General features: G+C 42.7%; 1 protein-coding gene across 4 annotated transcripts in view; it reads right to left on the bottom strand.

The window, feature by feature from the left end:
- Positions 1-16,595: 16,595 nt before the first annotated feature.
- akap10 (A kinase (PRKA) anchor protein 10) overlaps positions 16,596-19,521 on the bottom strand; it is a 56,982-nt gene continuing 54,056 nt past the window's right edge. For all 4 annotated transcript variants that reach the window (XM_069911628.1, XM_069911630.1, XM_069911631.1 and 1 more), the window contains one exon: positions 16,596-17,309. Coding sequence is in view for 1 of the 4 variants with exons in the window: in XM_069911630.1 (XP_069767731.1) it covers positions 17,304-17,309 (6 nt within the window). In the remaining 3 variants the exon portion in view is untranslated. The remainder of the gene's footprint in view (positions 17,310-19,521) is intronic.

Here is a 19,521-nt window from a genome sequence, read left to right as displayed (position 1 = left end):
AAAGCCTGTTTGACTCTCTCACAACAGCAAGCTCTCCTCCAGACAGCAGCAGCTCTGACATGCTCTTTCATCTGTTGCCTTTTGCAAACAACAATCCATTAGTGGTCTCTTGAGCACTCTTCAAAACTCTTGCAAAAGCTGTGAAAGCGATATGGGGCAGAACTCCAGTATTTCAAATAAAGATGTTTTAAAGTGTTTGCATGTAACCTGCTCTAACAAACCTTTCCCAATTTATCTCCCAACAACATATCTACATACTCTAGAGACTCCGTGTGGTGTTCTTGCAGAGCTCCCCAGCAGGGATGGAATAGATTTCAGGTTTGTCAGAGTACAAGAGGGGATGGTGGAAGAGGCTGAAACACTGGGGCATTTAAGAGATTCTTAGACAGACACATGGATGAAAGAAATATTGAGGGTTATGGGGTAGGGAGGGTTTAGTACTGTTTTTAGGAAGGACAACATGAAGGGCCTGTATTGGGTAGTGCAAATAAATTGTACTCAATGTACACAAGTAAGCAAACTGTGCAAAACAGAGAGAGAGAAAAAAAATCAATGAAGTGCAAAAGTAAGAGCCCTTAAATGAATCTCTGATTGAGTTTGTTGTTGATGAGTCTGATGGTGGAGGGGGAGCAGCTGTTCCTGAATCTGGTGGGATGAGTCTTGTACCTCTTTCTTTGTGGCAGTAGCGAGAACAGAGCGTGTGTTAGGTGGTGTGGATCCTTGATGATCGCTGCTGCTCTCTGATGGTGAAACTTCCCATTGAAGAAGTGCAGGCAACCTCAGTAAATATATTTAAGACCAGGTGAGATAGATTTTTACAGAATAAAGGAATTAAGAGATAAGGGGGAAAGGAGGCAGCCTTGATATCATTGAATGGCAGAGTGGGCTGGATGGGCTACACCGGCTCCTACTTCTTATGCATTATGGTTCTTATGACAGAGTGGGTTTGAAGGGCTGAATGGCCTCCACTTGTGATATTTAAATATTCTCAGGAAATTTCTGCCACTTCCTGCCTTGATTGGGAAGATGGTGATCAGCTACCCTTTTGAATTAGAGCAGTCCTTCTGGAAAAGGTCCTCTCATTAAGGTGAAGTTTCAGTGACAATAAAGGAAAAACTGTATTGACATTTTGCCTCGGCGAGATCTGTCATACGAACTCAGCGATGAAAGGTTTGCTCAATACTCATGGCGTGAAGTACAAAAGCGATTGCATTGAACGTCCCTACAGAAAAGTCTTAGTTTTGCAGAAGTTGAAATCATTGCTTTGTTTTTCTTTTGTTAACAAATCACGAGATAAATTTAGGGCAGGAGCTTCATCCAGGCAGCACCAAGTGAATCATTCCTCAAAGACACCATTTCTTAATAACTTTAATTCTTATAGGGCAGGGTTAGCAAAGCCACAGCTCTTGAGCCACATGTGGCTCTTTGACATATACGTTGGCTGAGACAAAAATCGTATAGTGTGATTGTGGTGTGTGTGACTGTAACGCGGGCAGAGAAATTAGCGCAGTGTGACCCAGACTGCCCGACCATCCAAGCTTCAGACACCTCCCGGCCGTGGACTCCAGCCTAGGTCCCAACCACCCACCCACTGGAGCTCCCGACATTCCAGCCGCGGACGACCCTCACCTGGGCACCAGTCACTTGCCCATCTGATTTCCCGACGCATTGAATGCAGACTTACAAATCAACACCTGACAGAGTAATTCGTACACCCTTGACAACATACCAGTTGGATTTTCAATGTCTCACAGCCAAGATGAAGACTCACAATAATCAGTCAAGATTTTGAAAATATTTGATATGAATAAATATCATTACATACCTGTATTTCTTATTATTTATTTTATAATGTATTACAAAATGTGCATGCAAGAGTAAAAATGAGTTTGTAATATTTTTCATGTCTTGTGGTTCTCAAACATTTGAAGTTTATTGTACATGGCTCTTGCCTTAAAGTAAAAACACAAAATGCTGGACAAACTCAGCAGGTCAAGTAGTGTCCTTTATGTAGCAAAGGTAAAAATGCATCAGCAACGTTTTGGGCTTAAGCCCTTCATCAAGGTGTGGAAGAATGTTGGCAGGTGTCTGAACAAAAGAGTGGGGGAGGAGGGAGGCAAAGGCAGGAGATGATAGAAGGGAGGAAGGGGACAGCAGTGATCAGGGGGAGGAGAGATATCTGGGTGGGTGGAAGAGGAAGGTAAGGGGGAAAAACTGGAAAGGGAGGGGGAAAAAAGGCGAGCAGGTTATCAGAAAGTCGACGTTAATGTCATCTGGCTGGAGAGTGCCCAGATGGAAAATAAGGTTTTGTTCTTCCAATCTGCGGGTTGTCTGGGAGGGACAGTATATGAGGCCATGGTCAGACACATGTGCATGGGAGTGTGACTCAGAATTTAAATGATTGGCTACTGGGAGGTTGCTGTTACCGTAGGTGCTCAGCGAAGCAATCTCCCAGTTTGGGATTGGCCTCTCCGCTGCAGAGAATTCACCGGATGTAGTAAACCAGATGTGTGGATACACGTGAAGTCTTGAAAGGCCTGTTTGGGTCCCTGGTCTGTGGTGAGGGAGGAGGTGTGGGCACAAGAGCTGCACTTCCTGCAACCACAGGGGAATGTGAGAGGTGGGGAAGAATGAGAGCAGGAGGGAGTAATTGCGGAATCGGTCAGTCCCTATGGAAGGCCAAGAGGGGAGGAGCCAGGGTGGGTGGGGCAATAGGTGGGGAGGGATGAGTGCATGAGGGAATCACAGAGGGAACGATCCCTACAGAAAGCCAAGTCTGGAGGAGAGAGAAAAATGTGTCTGGTGGTGAGATCCTGTAATGAGTGCCAAAAATTCCGGCGGATAATGTGTTTGATGTGGAGACTGGTGAGGTGGTAGGTGACCATTCTACGTTTGTTGCATCTGGAAGCAGAGGGCAGTTGAGTGGGAAATGGAGGAGATGCAAGTGAGGGCTGAGTTGATTGTGATGGAGGGGAAGCCTCATTTGTGGAAGGAGGGCATTTCAGAAGCTCTGGAATGGAACACCTCATCTTGGAAACAGATGTGGCAGAGACAGAGAAATTGAGAGAAGGGGATGGAATCCTTGCAGGGGGAAGGGTGTGAGGAAGTCCAGGTAGTTGTGGGAGTTGGAGAGTTTGTAGTTTATGTTGGTTGAAAGCTTTTCTCCTGAGATTTGAGGCAGAGAGATCCAGGAAGGGGAGAGCGTTGACAGAGATGGACCAGATGAGTTTGAGGTTGGGGTGGAAATTGGCCACGAAGTGAATGAACTTGACAAGGTCATCACGGGTGTAAGAGGCATCCCCGATGAAGTCATCAATATAGTGGAGGAAGAGTTGGGGGGTCCTGCCTGTGTCGGCTTACACCATGGATTGCTCCACAAAGCCCAATAACAGGCAGGTGTAGCTGGGACCCATGCAGGTACCTATGGCTACTCCTTTGATTTGGAGGAAGTGGGATGAGTTGAAGGGAGAGGGGACCGGTGGATCTTGAATTCCTTTGTATTCCTGCTGTACTTCAAATGTTCTTAATGTGTTTGCTTATTACTGTATTTATCACATGTGGGAATATGAATGAACGCATCCCAGGCATTGCATTCATCTAATCTATGGTTCGCTTGCAGTGGAACTCCGAGACATGATAAATAGAGGCTGTGTACGAGGCAAGAATCAGTGGCAGTAAATTTACTAGAGGATGCCTGGAGAACTCAAGGGTGAACAGGCCGAAGCGGAGTTACGAGGATAACGAGTGGAAATATATATCAGTACTGCCCGACAGCCTGTTCATCTGCACAAATATAACCAGCTAGTTTATTCAAGCACAAGGAAATCAGCTAATTTTCATGCAGATAATATACTTTCGGTTGAATTATTAATTTCTAAATCCCCTAAGGAGAGTTATAATAGCAATTCTAAATATGCAGCCATTCATCCTCAAACAAATAAAGACAAAACACTCCATTGGATCTCCATAAATCAGAGAGTGTGTGAAAGCACTTTGTAAACAAATGATTGCAGCCTGCTAACCTCAGCTTCCGCCCCGTTCCTTGCCATTTTCCTGATGAAGGGTTTTGGCCCGAGACATCGACAGTCTTTATTTCCACAGAAAGCTGCCTGGCCCACCACGTTCCTCCTGCAATTTGGGTGTTGAAGTCAGTCAAGCTTGTTTTCTTAATTTGCCCTCAAGATGTCCCAAAGCACTTCACAAAGTACTGATTCCAACAAGGAATCATGCAGTTCCTAATGAGGATCGAGGGAGGTGACGATACGAGGGAGTGAATGGGGACCAATTTACCAGAATGGTTCCAGGAACAAAGGGTTTTAGCTGTTAGTTACATCTGAGATGTCTGAGTTGGAATGAAAGAGGCTGGGGGAGATTTGAAAGGATGGTGTGGTGGTGTAACACCTCCTGACTTCAGGTGCTGAGTTTGCTTGTTCACCCTTTGGCCATGTGTGCGCCCCCGGGTGCTCCAGTTTCCTGCCACATTCCAAACACATGCAGGTTGACAGGTGAAATGTACACCATACATTGGCGCTGTTAAGGTCGCTGTTGGGAGAATCAAGGCATGCTGGTGAACCTGCAAAGAGGATCGGTTACAAGGATACTTGAGAGCAAGCACAATGAAAGGCTGAATGCTTTCCTTCCCTATCATACAGAAAGGAAGGGTGTGTGGGTGAATCAAGGGAAGCTGTTTGCTTTAGCAGATGGTTCAAGGGCCCGGAGGCATAGATTTCAAATATAATATTTTTAAGATTTAAAATATGCAATTGAGCAAAAGACACATAGGGATATGAGAATTTTTATTGGTGAGATTTGAAGCTCACATTATCAGAGAGGTGGAAACAAAATCAGTCTGTGACTCCACAGGGGATTTGGGTTGACATTTGAGGGGCAAGCATTTGCAAGGCAACAGGGAAGGAGCAGGATAACAGGTCCAATGGGTTGTCTGCCACCACAGACAGGTCAAATATCCTCCTGCTCTGCAGTGATGGCAGGAAGGATACAGTAACATTTTCATTTGTCTTGTCGGTTTATCTATTTAAAGTTACGTATTCAACCGATCCCAAACCTTTGCTAGATAACAAAAATAGGGATTTGAGATCTTACAGACAGGGAGACCCTTCTTATTAAAAAAAAATAGGTCTTTCTGTCCAAACTATTTCAAATTCAAATTTAACATCATTTCATTGCACAAATGGATGAAACATTGTCTGATCATGGGCGTGAAAACAAGTGCACATACAATCAATTCATTTACAGTACATACGAAATAAATATTATTAAATAAATAGTAGGATCTCAGATGGTTCGTGTGAGCAGTTCATCAGTTGTTCAGCTTTCTCACTGCCCATGGGGAAGAAGCTGTCCCTCAGCTGGCTCTGATACTCCTGTATCTCTTTCCAGATGGGAGGAGTTGGAAGATGCTGTGCAGGGTGGTAGAGGTCCTCGATGATTTTGTGTGCCAAACAATCCCGGGAGATTGGGGGTTGCAGAGATCATCACTTGTGGTGGGGGGGGGGTGGGGGGAATGGGAAGGGAGACCCCAGTGATCCTCTCTGCTGCTCTTATGGTCCTAGTGGAGTGACCTCTGATCCATTTCTCTGCAGTGACCATATTGCATTGTGATGCAGCCGGCCAGGATTCTCACCATTGAGCTCCTGTACAACGTTGATATGACGGTGGCCAGCAGCCTTTATTTGTTTAAATACACCGCTAATTATTTCTTAAAAACATTTCTGTTTTGACCTTGTTCAATTTCCATGCATCAGAAACTATTCTGATAACTTGTTTGATTTGCTTTGTTTAAAAAAAAAATGGAAAGTATGATACTTTCAGTGAATCGCTGTAGAATGGTGATAGTTAAAACAGGCTCAAGGAATTCACTTTTCACTTTGTGATGGTGAATGACAGGATTAGCCACTCTCCAGAGGAGATGGTAACTAGCAAGTTGGAGACAGTCATTGAATCAAAGAATGACAACCAAAAATTGTTTTTGAGTTAATCTAATTCAAGTTGGTTTGACTTTTATTCTCAAATGTCCTTCTATTTATCACATACTGTGATATCAGTAAAACTGCTGTCTCAAAATGAAGAAGCTTTTGTGGTGGAAAGTGTGCTGACTGGCTACATCATGGTCTGTTACGAGGACACCAATACCCCTGAGCGTAAAGCCCTGCAAAAGGAGGCGGACACAGTCACAGGCAAAGCTCTCCCCACCATCGAGAACATCTACAGGGAACGCTGTCGTCGGAGAGCAGCAGCAATCATCGAGGACCCACACTCATCAGGAAAGAGGTGTAGGTGCCACAAGACTGGCAACTCCAGGTTCAGGAACAGCTGCTCCCCCTCCACCATCAGATTCCTCCTCAACAAACTCAATCAGAGACTTGTTGTTTTTTTCCCTCTCTGTATTGCAGTTTGTTTGGATTTCTTTATTTGTTTACATGTGTACTTTGGGCAGCACTTTTGCACTACCAATTAGTGGTAATTCTGCCAGGAGAAAAAAAATCTCACTGTTGTATGTGAAGTCATGCATGTTTCCTGACAATAAATCTGTGCAAATAAGACAATTGGGGATCAGCCACGAGAGGGCACTCTCTACCCAGTAGATTTCCATCAAGAACTGTTTGAATGAACTTGCTTGGAAAACAAGTTGTACATTTTAATTAATTTTGTGCTGGAGGCAACTGCAACAATGATCGGTGCCCGTTGACTTGTTTGCTGTTCCCTTTCTCCCCCTGCTAAATTTCTTTGCAGTCACTGGAGTATGCTGCACACGATTTGAGTGGCCACTCCAGCAAATGCTCATGGCAAAAAATTGAACATGCTGTATATCCAAAATCAAAGCAGGAAATGCAGATATCTGTCTCCTTCTCTTAGACAACATTAACATCATTGTCATCTGAATTCTCTTGGTCTCCATCTGGGCACGTCTTGTTCTCCCATCCCTCCCTCTTCCCTGCAAATTAAAACATGCTTGTTCTCTCGGTGTTCCATTTCTGATGAAAGGTCACCAACCAGCAACATTAACTTTTTTTAAAAAAAACTCTAGATGTTGCCTGACCTGCTGTGTAGTTCCAGAAATATACAAGTCAGCACAACACGGAGGGGCGAAAGGCCTGCACTGTGCTGTAATATTCTATAATCTAAATGTCTGAGAGAAGCTCAGCAGGTCACGCAGCATGGGATTCCCTGGACAAGAAATGACGGGAGTAAGATTTTCTACAAGAATTCATTCATTCATCTTCTCTCTGCACTGACATTTATTATTGCAATTTATATCGGTGCATCGAGCTCAGCTTTCCAAAGTTCAATTGGCTAAATTTTATTCTAATTTCTCGTCCAAGTGTGACTGAAGAAGATACATTCTTTCATATGTTTTGGTCACGTTCCTCACTTTCCCATTATTAAGCATCTTTCGTACCTTGTCTTTAGTTCTTAACATTAATTTGGCTCCTAATCCTTTTCTTGCCCCAAGTCAATCAGCTGAGTTAAATTTGTCTGGGCTACAATCCCATGCAATTGTCTTTGCTCTTCTTATTGCCAGAAGATCTAAACTGATGAGATGGAAGGATGACCCTCCGACACAGACTCAATGGTTATCTGGCGTGATGGCATCTGGGGAAAAAAAATAGATGCTCGACTAATGTAATGTACCTTAATTTTCTAAATTTATGGGGTGCTTTCCAAATTATTTTCAGAATTTATAAGATTATTGGATCCCATTTTACCGGAAGGTCTGTGAAGTAAAGTGAAAACTAAAGTAATTGCGATACACAAACGTGTTGGAGAAATCCAGGAGGTCACGCAGTGTCATCGGAAGTAGAGGGTAACCAACGTTTTGGCTCTGGTCCCCTTTATTGAATATTTTAATTTTCCAAGACTCGTACAGAATATTATTACATATAATCATATAAATATAATTTTAAAATTACAGGGTCTCATTTGATTTCCCAGATCTCAGCGCCCTCCCCCAGCTGTTAACATTTTTTTTAAATTGCCCAAAAAAGAAGGGGTGTTTGAGCAGTCTTCATTATTTAGTCCCGACTGTGATATTCAGGAATTAAATGCTCACAAGGGAAGAGTCAGATTATTAGAATAGTTTTGTTTAAAACATATATAAAAGCTCAATAAAAATATTTGAATGAGGATACACAGCATGCAGATTAAATATAGGTTAAACAAAGGACCAGATCTGAGGGGATCACAAGTAAATTTATATCAAAGATGTACTTCCTATTGCAGAGCAATTGCCTGAAACCAGACTTGCACAAATCAAGGGAAAGGTGGGAGACGGACTTGGGGGAAAAAAAAATTCAAGAACAATATTGGTCAAAATTGTGCTCTGATACAACATAATTTATTAATATCAGATACAATAAAATTTTGTGCACCAATTATACCTTACACCACAAAACATTTTCTGGATTAATGTTTTAGGGTGTGGTACAGAGGTTGAAATGTTTACACATTCAACCTGGCTCTGCGTGAAAGAAAGAACCTTTTGGTATGACTTGCCAGAAGTGGATTTTCCAATGGAACCAGAACTGTATTTATTGAGCCTCTTATGGCTATTGGCACAAAACTATCGAAATATCAAATGCAGTTCGTGAGGACTGCACTAGCGGTGGCCAGGTGTATCACTGTTACATGGAAGTCTGACCCCCACCCCACTTGTTACTCGATGGAATATTGAAATGCAAACTCATGCACCCTGGAAAAGAGAACTTGGAAAGAAATAGGACATGTTTGTTAAAAGATGCCAACCTTATTTCAGTCATACTGGTTTAAATAATATAGTTGGGTTAATAGCATTTAATTCCTGAATATCACAGTCGGGACTAAATAATGAAGACTGCTCAAACACCCCTTCTTTTTTGGGCAATTTAAAAAAAATGTTAACAGCTGGGGGAGGGCGCTGAGATCTGGGAAATCAAATGAGACCCTGTAATTTTAAAATTATATTTATATGATTATATGTAATAATATTCTGTACGAGTCTTGGAAAATTAAAATATTCAATAAAGGGGACCAGAGCCAAAACGTTGGTTACCCTCTACTTCCGATGACACTGCGTGACCTCCTGGATTTCTCCAACACGTTTGTGTATCGCAATTACTTTAGTTTTCACTTTACTTCACAGACCTTCCGGTCCATGAGCCTGTACCTCCCACATGGCCAATTAACCTACCAATCCTGTACGTCTTTGGGACATGGGAGGAAACCGGAGCATCCAATGAAACCCACACACAGGCATGGGGAGAACTCGTTATAGAGAGTTCCAGATTCGAACCCGGGTCGCTGGTGATGTACTAGCCCTGTGCTGACAACACTAACCTTGACTGATCTGCAGGTTTTCTCATTTAACTGTACTTCCAGCATTTTCTATTCATTTCTAAATCTTTTTAAGTCCTCATACAAGGCAGACATTAGTAGATCCCCATGTGGTCATGAGAAATAAAAAAAATGGGTAGGAGATAATGTGGAAGGGCCCATTTTCCTCCTGTATAGCAGGAAATCAAACAAGGGGTGTGATCAGTGTCTCAGAATGAATGACAACAACGGACACTCTTCTCAAAAACCAGCTGGGCCTTTGCGACATTTCAGCAAACTTTACTGATTGTGCATTTTTTTTTAAAATTCCTGCCTTCTGGCTTTCAATTGGAAAGGCTCTGTAATTATCGGCTGATTCAACACTCTGCTGCCGGTCTTCTATTCTGCACCACATTCCCTCTAATGTTCAGTCGTCAGTGTGTGTAAAAATCTTGCTGTCGTGCGCAATTTTTCCTCCTGCGACAAAAGTATGTGCGCACTGAACAGTCGGGCAAAGAAATTGTTTCAAGATCATTTTGGCCCTGATCATGGCTAATAAAACTGTGCCGGCATGTTTTATTATACACGTATGATTATCTACTTGTTTAACCGACTGACAGAAACTAAGATTATTTTCAAGAAGTATAATTATTAATTACTGCATTATGATCGATAACTGACCTTTTGTGCCCCCATTAATTTCCCTTGTGCACTGGTGGCGAAATGTCTGCAAATGCTCGGCTGAGAGAGAACAGTGAGCTATTGATTTCTCATTCCCATCCTGACAGCTCGACTACTGCTGTGGCTTTTTGCTCCTCTCCTTTCTTGGAGGTACCCTGAAAATTGCAGCAGAAATGTTGGCAGCTTCTCCGTACGTACGTACACATGTACACACACACACACACACACACACACACACACACACACACACACACACACACACACACACACATACCTTCTGCTGGATGTCCATTAATTTTTCTGCACATCACTCCTACAGGTGGTGAGACACAAGAACTGAAGATACTGGACTCTTGAACAATGAAAGAAAAGCTGGAGAAACCCAAAGGGTCAGGCAATGTGGACAGAGTCAAGGTGTCAGGTTGGGATGCTTTCTTTTGAGATTAAGTTGTGAAGGGGAGCTATCAAACATAAAGGGCATTCTAAAGGGGGAATACAGGCAAGGGCTGATTCAAAATAACAGGGAAGGAAGCCACATTTCTTTAGATGAGGAGATCCTGAACTCGGGGGCCTTGTTCTGGGCGCAGATGCAATGAAGATGGAGGAAATGGGAGGAGGCTGCTTCCTTACAAGAGTTGGGATGGAAAGAGGTGTAGACCAGGTAGCTGTTGGAGTCATTTAGTTCATAATACGCATTATTTGTCTCCTAGATGAAGAGTAGAGGTTCCGAAAAGGGAGGAAAAAAAGGGTGTTGGTAGCAGTCCAAGTTAATTGAACACGGGATGGAAGCTGGGAGTGAAGTTGATGAAATTGCCGAATTCTCCGTGGGTACAAGAGTACAAGTGTAACAGGGAAAAAAGTTGGGGAGAGATTCTACAGTTAGTTTAGAAAAGGAAATATTTCTCTTAGCTGACAAAAAGGCAGGCATAAACACATTCTGGCTTTAAAGAAAATGGGAGGAATCAATGAGTCCCTGTTACAGGTGAAAACAAGTTCTGTCGAGTGGAGGAGAGCGTCGTAGAGGGCCACTGATCAAATGTGTCCAAGGAAGAAAACATGCCAACACAGAAGAGGGCCCCGAGATCTTCCTGAAGGGGAACGGATGTGTAGAGGGATTGCACACTTCTGGTAAAGATGAGGGAGTGGGGACCGGGGAATTGGAAGAGAGCGTGCGAGGGACTAAACAGGGGTTTGGTGGTGGTGGTTGGGGGTGGGGGAAGGTGGGGAGAGAGTAAGATGAAGTTCTGATTACTGATTTAAGAGTGAATAGTCCTCAAATCTTCTGGGTACTGAATAAAGACTTCAAGTTGGAAGAGGGAGTCTAGAAAGACAAAATAGAAATACAAAATAAAAAGATTGCTATGAACAATTCTCCACAAGGTACATTTCTGATCTTACTTCCACCATTATTATTCTAACTTTGTACATCTTTGACTGAGATATTCTGCTTTATTTTAAGAGAAAATACTCCATAGTTCATTCATAGGGAGTATTTTTTTCTTTGAATGTGTAACTGATTTGAAAACAGTTGCATAATACATTTCTCAATTGTTGCTAAAGTTTCCTTTTTGAAACCTGTTTGCTGTCTGAAATGAAGGTGATTTAAGATTTTCTGTTTGCAGAGACGGATATAGGCGTCCAGTTCCCACGATGCTCACAGGACACAAACATTGTTTGGTTCTTCCTGTGAAACATTGTTGTGTTTTTATTTCGTTCACCCTTCCCCATTTCTCAATACCCATTTTTTGTGCTTCATGGTGAATTGCTTCAGACATGGCATTCAATAACATCCCTTATTTGAACAGTGAACATACTGGGATTCACATAGAACAAAAACTCATTGCTTGAAAGACTCAGCAGACCACGCGACATCCACAGGAAGGGACACCAATGGTTCGGGCCTGGGCCCTTTGCCAGGAATAAGGCATTAATAAGGCATCATTTACAACATTAGACCATCTCAAAGCATATTTAGTATTTAGAGAACCAAGCAAGCACTTTTTAATAATATGGGAGATCATCGTTGCTTTGGTCAGCGTATGAATCATAGATGATGTAATATCAATAAAAAAAACTGCTGGGGAACTCAGCAGGTTGAGCAGCAGTTGTGGAGATGAAAAGGATTGCAGACAGCTTTGGGTAGAGATCCTGCATCAGTTCAAATCATCAACAATTCCTTTCACCCCCTCCTCACCTGCTGAGATCATCCAACAGATTTTTTTTAAAAATTCCACCGATCTGTTGGTGACTCAGTTCCCTTGGGGTTCTCTGAAGAGCAAGCCCCTCCCAGTCCAAAATGTGACCTGCTGGTTTGCTGTGGATGTAGTCCAGGCCCAACACATTGGGTCACAAAGTTTGTTCATCTCTTTGCTTCAATAATTAACGTATTGTGGTAGGGATTAAACATCAATGTTACCCCAATCTTCATATCCTGTGTGCTGAATAAATGTAATGGCAAATAGGAGATAGTATTTTCTCCAAGTGCTTTAATAACAGCAACCAAAAGCAGCATGGTTAGCACAATGGCACTACAGGGGTAGTAATCAGGGTTCGAATCTGTTGCTGTAAGGAGTTCACCTCATGTCTGCATGGGTTTCCTCTGGGTGCTCTGGTTTCCTCCCATCTTTCAAAACATACTCTTGGGCTAGAAGAGCTCGTTATCGTGCAGTATATCGAAATTTAAATTTAATTTAAAAAATATATTTTGGAAGCGATGAAAAGCTAGATGTGAGGAAACCTGGAAGACTGGACAATAGACCACCTGAAGGATGTTGGAACGATGTGGTGGTGGGGATAGATAGTTACTGTAGGGAGATCCAAACACAGAGAAGGAGGATTTGGAAGTCCTCAAAATTAGACACATGGAGCTTAGAACATTGGCAAAAAAAGAAAAAGGTAGAGCACTTCAGTTCAAGTAATGAAGGCGGGACTTTTTCCTTCTTCCTGATCCCAAATAGCTGTTGAAGTCAAAGTGAGTCAGAGTTTTCCAGCAGGGAAACAGGCTCTTAGGCCAACTTGTCCATGCCAAATGGTCTCCTTGGGCTGGTGTTAGGCACATATCACTCTAAAGTAAACCTTTCCTCTCTATGTACCTTTGTAAGCTTTGTAATTGTACCCCGTTTTGAGTTTTGTGTGCCCGATGGAGATGTGGGGGGGCTGGTAGTCATGGTGGGGAGCTGGCTGATGGAGGACCTCAGTTTTCTTCAGGCTGACTTCCAGGCCAAACATTTTGGCAGTTTCCGCAAAGCAGGACGTCAAGCGCTGAAGAGCTGGCTCTGAATGGGCAACTAAAGCGGCATCATCTGCAAAGAGTAGTTCACGGACAAGTTTCTCTTGTGTCTTGGTGTGAGCTTGCAGGCGCCTCAGATTGAAGAGACTGCCATCCGTGCGGTACCGGATGTAAACAGCGTCTTCATTGTTGGGGTCTTTCATGGCTTGGTTCAGCATCATGCTGAAGAAGATTGAAAAGAGGGTTGGTGCGAGAACACAGCCTTGCTTCACGCCATTGTTAATGGAGAAGGGTTCAGAGAGCTCATTGCTGTATCTGACCCGACCTTGTTGGTTTTCGTGCAGTTGGATAATCATGTTGAGGAACTTTGGGGGACATCCGATGCGCTCTAGTATTTGCCAAAGCCCTTTCCTGCTCACGGTGTCGAAGGCTTTGGTGAGGTCAACAAAGGTGATGTAGAGTCCTTTGTTTTGTTCTCTACACTTTTCTTGGAGCTGTCTGAGGGCAAAGACCATGTCAGTGGTTCCTCTGTTAGCGCGAAAGCCGCACTGTGATTCTGGGAGAATATTCTCAGCGACACTAGGTATTATTCTATTTAGTAGAATCCTAGCGAAGATTTTGCCTGCAATGGAGAGCAACGTGATTCCCCTGTAGTTTGAGCAGTCTGATCTATTTACCTATCTCGGCTGCACCATTTCATCAGATGCAAGGATCGACAATGAGATAGACAACAGACTCGCCAAGGCAAATAGCGCCTTTGGAAGACTACACAAAAGAGTCTGGAAAAACAACCAACTGAAAAACCTCACAAAGATAAGCGTATACAGAGCCGTTGTCATACCCACACTCCTGTTCGGCTCCGAATCATGGGTCCTCTACCGGCACCACCTACGGCTCCTAGAACGCTTCCACCAGCGTTGTCTCCGCTCCATCCTCAACATCCATTGGAGCGCTCACACCCCTAACGTCGAGGTACTCGAGATGGCAGAGGTCGACAGCATCGAGTCCACGCTGCTGAAGATCCAGCTGCGCTGGATGGGTCACGTCTCCAGAATGGAGGACCATCGCCTTCCCAAGATCGTATTATATGGCGAGCTCTCCACTGGCCACCGTGACAGAGGTGCACCAAAGAAAAGGTACAAGGACTGCCTAAAGAAATCTCTTGGTGCCTGCCACATTGACCACCGCCAGTGGGCTGATAACGCCTCAAACCGTGCATCTTGGCGCCTCACAGTTTGGCGGGCAGCAGCCTCCTTTGAAGAAGACCGCAGAGCCCACCTCACTGACAAAAGGCAAAGGAGGAAAAACCCAACACCCAACCCCAACCAACCAATTTTCCCTTGCAACCGCTGCAATCGTGTCTGCCTGTCCCGCATCGGACTGGTCAGCCACAAACGAGCCTGCAGCTGACGTGGACTTTTTACCCCCTCCATAAATCTTCGTCCGCGAAGCCAAGCCAAAGAAAAAAGAATTGTACCCCTCTCTACCATATCCTCCAGCAGTTCATCCCCTAGACCAGTGGTTTTTCCAAACTTTTTCTTTTCACTCACAGACCATTTTAAGTAATCTCTATGCCATAGGTGCTCTGTGATTAATAAGGGATTACTTAAGGTGGTGAGTGAGTGGGGAAAAAAGGTTGAGAACCACTGCACTAGACCCAATTGTTACTGAAATATTTTGCTTGAGAAAAAATTATTATTGGCCCAGGTCCTTTGAATCTGTGCACATCAAGAGTCAATTAGGTACAATTAAAACAGTGGTTTTCAAACTTTTTCTTTCCACTCGCCTACCACCTTAAGCAATCCCGTACTAATCACAGAGTGCCTACGGCATAGGAGCAAGTAAAGGTGGTAGGCGAGTGGAAAGAAAATGTTTGAAAACCACTGTCCTAGACCTACCATACTCTGGAAAAAGTTGCACCTCAGTTTCCTTTTAAATCTTCCCCCTCTCATTTTAAATTTATGTTTTCTATTTTTAGATTCTCTCACCCTGGGAAAAAGATCAGATCATTCGCCTTATAGAAGTATATAAAATTATAAGGGAAATAAATAAGTTCACCCTCAGCTTCCTACCCACTGGGGAGAAAAGTCCCAACCAATCCTTTTCAACTCAAATGGCAGAGGTGATCATCAAGGTACATACTCTTGGGCAATGTGAATATTTAAATTTTAAATATAGACCTGTAGCAGGGTAACAGGCCCTTTTGGCCCATGAGCCCGGTACGCTTTAAAGATTGGGATGAAACAGGAGCACCACCTCCGTCGGCATGGGGAGAACGTACAAACTACACACACAACACTGGCTTCGAACCCAGGTCAGCTGTGCTAACAGCTACACTAACTGTGCTGCCCTTGCATTTTAAGCTCAGCACCTACTGATGTCTCAAGACATATGGGACAGCTGGGAAATAGGACCCTCATAGGGACTGTAATTTTCTGCAGATGAATAACCTGATCTTCAACCTCCAACGTTAGTTGAGTTCTTGCTCATCGTCACCAAGTTCTTTTGGCAACAAACCCCTCTTTGGTCATGATGGTTTCAATTATGATCAAACAAGGAAGGCTCGCTGACCATTCCACTACATAGGCAAACAAGAGGCACGGTGCAGATCCTGCGGCCTCGTAGCTCCAGTGACCCAGATTTAATCCTGATCCCTTGCGCTTTCTCTTTTTGTAGATTGCCCTGCCACTGTGCGGATTTCCACCGGGTGTTCTGGTTGCTTCCCACATCCCATTGACGTCTGCCTATGTAGTGGAATGAGTCAGTGAGCCTTCCTTGTTGGATTGCCTCCCCCCAACCCCTGCCGCCCTCCTCAGTGTGAAAGCGAATGTTAAAAACTGGAGGAATAGAACATTAGAGCACAGTACAGGCCCTTCAGCCCACAGTGTTGTGCTGTTCTATGAAAACCTACTCCACAACTAACCCTTCCCTACTTCACATTCCTTAACCACAAGGTTTTCTTTGATCCATCCAAGAGCCTTTGGAATGTGGGTTCGGGTAAGAGGTGAAAATGGCTGCTTGGTCAGCATGGATGAAAAGAGTTTCCAGACTGCATTTCGGACAACGTTTACATCTTCCTTCCAACTCATTTAAAAACAAAGGTGTCGAGAGGATAGTGAAAAATGAGAAAGTGAGGGAGAGATAGATGGTCCAAATAACCAAGTGCAGCTTAAAGAAAAAAAGCCTTAAAATTGGCAAAAGAAATGTTGTGCATTAGCCGTGATCGTTGGGTTTATCTTTGTTAGTATCATTAGGAGTTGGAACCAAGGCAGCACAAGAGATTTCCCAGGCCACCATCAACTTGTGCAAAGTTGTAAGTGGCCACAATTTCTCCCCATTTGCAAGAATTTTTTAAAAATTCAAAGAGAAGCAAACATAAATTACAACATTCTCAATAATATATGTATTTTAAATCAAACACAATTAAATAGGTATGATTTTAGGTTAAGTACAGCAATACTCAAGTATCTGAAAACATAGAAATGGTACATAGTACCAAAAACCTAGACACAGCCTTCATTTGCTCACTTCTGTGATAATCCTCAACCTTTACTCATTTAGGTAGCATCTGAGGAACTATCACCACTAATCAAATATTATACAGAAACAAGATTTTGAGACCTTTTACAAAAATCATATTATCTATAGATTTTTTTTCCCCACTGTGTCACATTCTTGAACAAAAATCCTGAAATTATCTAAGGGCCCACAACAAAACAGACACCAACAAACCAATGGAGTGATGTTTAGAGCAGCAAAGCTCTATTGTAATAGTCACTTCAAATGTACTAAAACCTTGCATCCAGAACTCAGATTTAAAGAGTGCTTTCAAATCCTTTCAGAGCAGAGACTTCATGAAAAAAAAAACAACCCTTCATAGATGCCCTGAATGGTACTCAAGTCATTGAAATGTGAGCGCAACTTGAGACTGGAGATCCTGGAGTGCTGCTTTCTTCTTACAAACAATGGAGTAACATTGCGGTGTTGTTTCATGGCTTTGTTAACAGAAAGGAATCCTCAGCTGGATGTGAAAGGAGGCCACTTGAACAGTAGATTGGCAGGAGCCAAGTCTTCCTTTCACATGTCATAGCTACAATTAAAGAGAAAACACAATCGATCAACTTTGAAGCTTGCAAAAATAAAATAAAGCAAGCTTTAGTGTAAGTGGAAACATGGATACACATTATTACATGTGTATTAACATTCCATGGATATAGAGTCAAAGCATTTCTATTAAAATGGCCATATCAAAACTGTGTCTAGTCCAGTGGCTCCGACCCTTTTTTCCTCACTCACATCCTCAGTGGTTAGTAAGGGATTACTTAAGGTAGCATCTGAGTGGGGGGGGGGGGGGGGGGAAGGTTGACTATGCTAGTCCATCTGAATCTTATCCTACCAGTGAAGCCAATTATCATTGCAGATCAAATCAGGTTTGCACCATTTCTCGCTCCTTGACCAAGATTGGCTGATAAATGGACTTGCTGCCAAAGGAGGTGTACAGTCAGATGTTTTCTTCCCCACTGGTGGAGATAATTTCTCTGCATCCACTCCAACATTACATTCCATAATTTTTAAAATCCTTACCAGGTCATCTCTCAACATTTTGCTTTCAACAGTTAAAGGGGCCAGTCTATTCGCCTTTTCCCAATATGGAAATACTTGCACTTCTGGCATCATCTGTATAAATCTTCCCAGCACTTTCTCCACTGTCTTCATATTCATTCTTTCTATACATACAAATTAGGCAACACCCATTTGAAACTGCTCAGCTACTTAATTAGATTGTGACTGATTTATCTGTAGCCTTAACTCTGCAGTCTTACCTACCTGCATTGACCTTTTAGCCCTGACCTATCATGGCCCCATCTACCTCTGCCTTAAAAACATTCAAAGACCTTGCTTCATCAACTCCAAGACAGAATGTTGTAAAATAGAGTCCTTCTGAAAGGGGGAAAATAGCCTTTTCTGTCTTGTGTGTATTTCTAGAATTTAGGAGTAATGGTTTAGAATTTATTTTCACAAAAGAAACATATCCCAAATGGACTAACCTGCATCACCACCACCACCTCCAGCAATGCATTCCAAACACCCACTATTCTAACCTTACCCACGATCCCTCTCCTAAACTTTCCTCCCCTCACCTTGTCTTTGGCGTTTGCTACTCTCTCCCCAGGAATAATGTTCCAGCTGCTACCTATACCTCTCATAACCTTGTCACCTCTCATCCTTCTTCTCTCCAAAGAGAAAAGCCCTAGCTCTGTTAACTTTGCGTCATAGGACACATCCTCCAATCCAGGAGGCACTCTGGTAAATTTCCTCTGCATATTCTTTATAGCTTCCACATCCTTCCTGTAATGAGGTGACCAGAGCTAAACACAATATTCCAATTTTTCCCACTATACATCCTGCAAACCTGCTTTGAATTGCTTCTAATGTACACCTAACTATTACCATTGATAGTAAAATCACTCCTCCATTATAAGATCAGCAGATCCTCTATGCCTTGAAAGTGATGCAATACGTTCCAAATATTTCACCAGAACTTTTTCTGTCCCCACTAGTTCAATTAAATCTTGCAATATCTGGACTGCTTTCAACAGATGACATCAAAAGATAAGCAACATCCAGGGCATTAAGATGTGCCTGACATTATGCTTATAAGAAAAATGACATTGCATTTTTGAGCAGTAACATGACCCATGTATATCCAAGAACTCTCATAACATGACCAAGATACACAGGAAAACAGAACTCATAGCATTAAATAGCTGAGGTGTGACAGTATAACAGCAGCTTTGTGGAGAATCTCAACTTGCTCTTAATCTTAACTTCCTTAACAGCCATGGAGCGAGAGACCAAAAACAATTTAGTCTGACCTTCGCTGATTTTCATCTTGTTTACATTCCACCCAGTTAAAAAGAGAAAATTACAACAGTAAGATGTTTTATTCATTTATGTGGAATATATTCAAAACAAAACAAAAAAAAAATCACAGATACTATATCATAAATTCAGTGCATTTTCAGAATTACCTGGAAACTAATTCAAATTTTACATGCAAATTTAACAAGATCACTGGACATTATATATCCATGCCCCATTCAAGTACTATATAGAAGAAAGCAAAGGAGTTTGAACACAGTGGGGGAAAAATACTGGAAACCTTCAAAAACAATGGTTGGCATAGGTTTTGGATATCTTAAAACAAAATATCCTTGATCAGTAATAAAGACTCCATCCACTGAAATAGTATGTCAATCTTCTAGAGAAAAACGGATATATTTGTTGGATCTTTGAGTGGG

Source organism: Narcine bancroftii, chromosome 14 (assembly GCF_036971445.1).
Source record: "Narcine bancroftii isolate sNarBan1 chromosome 14, sNarBan1.hap1, whole genome shotgun sequence".
Taxonomy (NCBI): domain Eukaryota; kingdom Metazoa; phylum Chordata; class Chondrichthyes; order Torpediniformes; family Narcinidae; genus Narcine; species Narcine bancroftii.
Note: the sequence above shows the minus strand (reverse complement) of the source record. Positions and strands in the feature narration are given on the sequence as shown.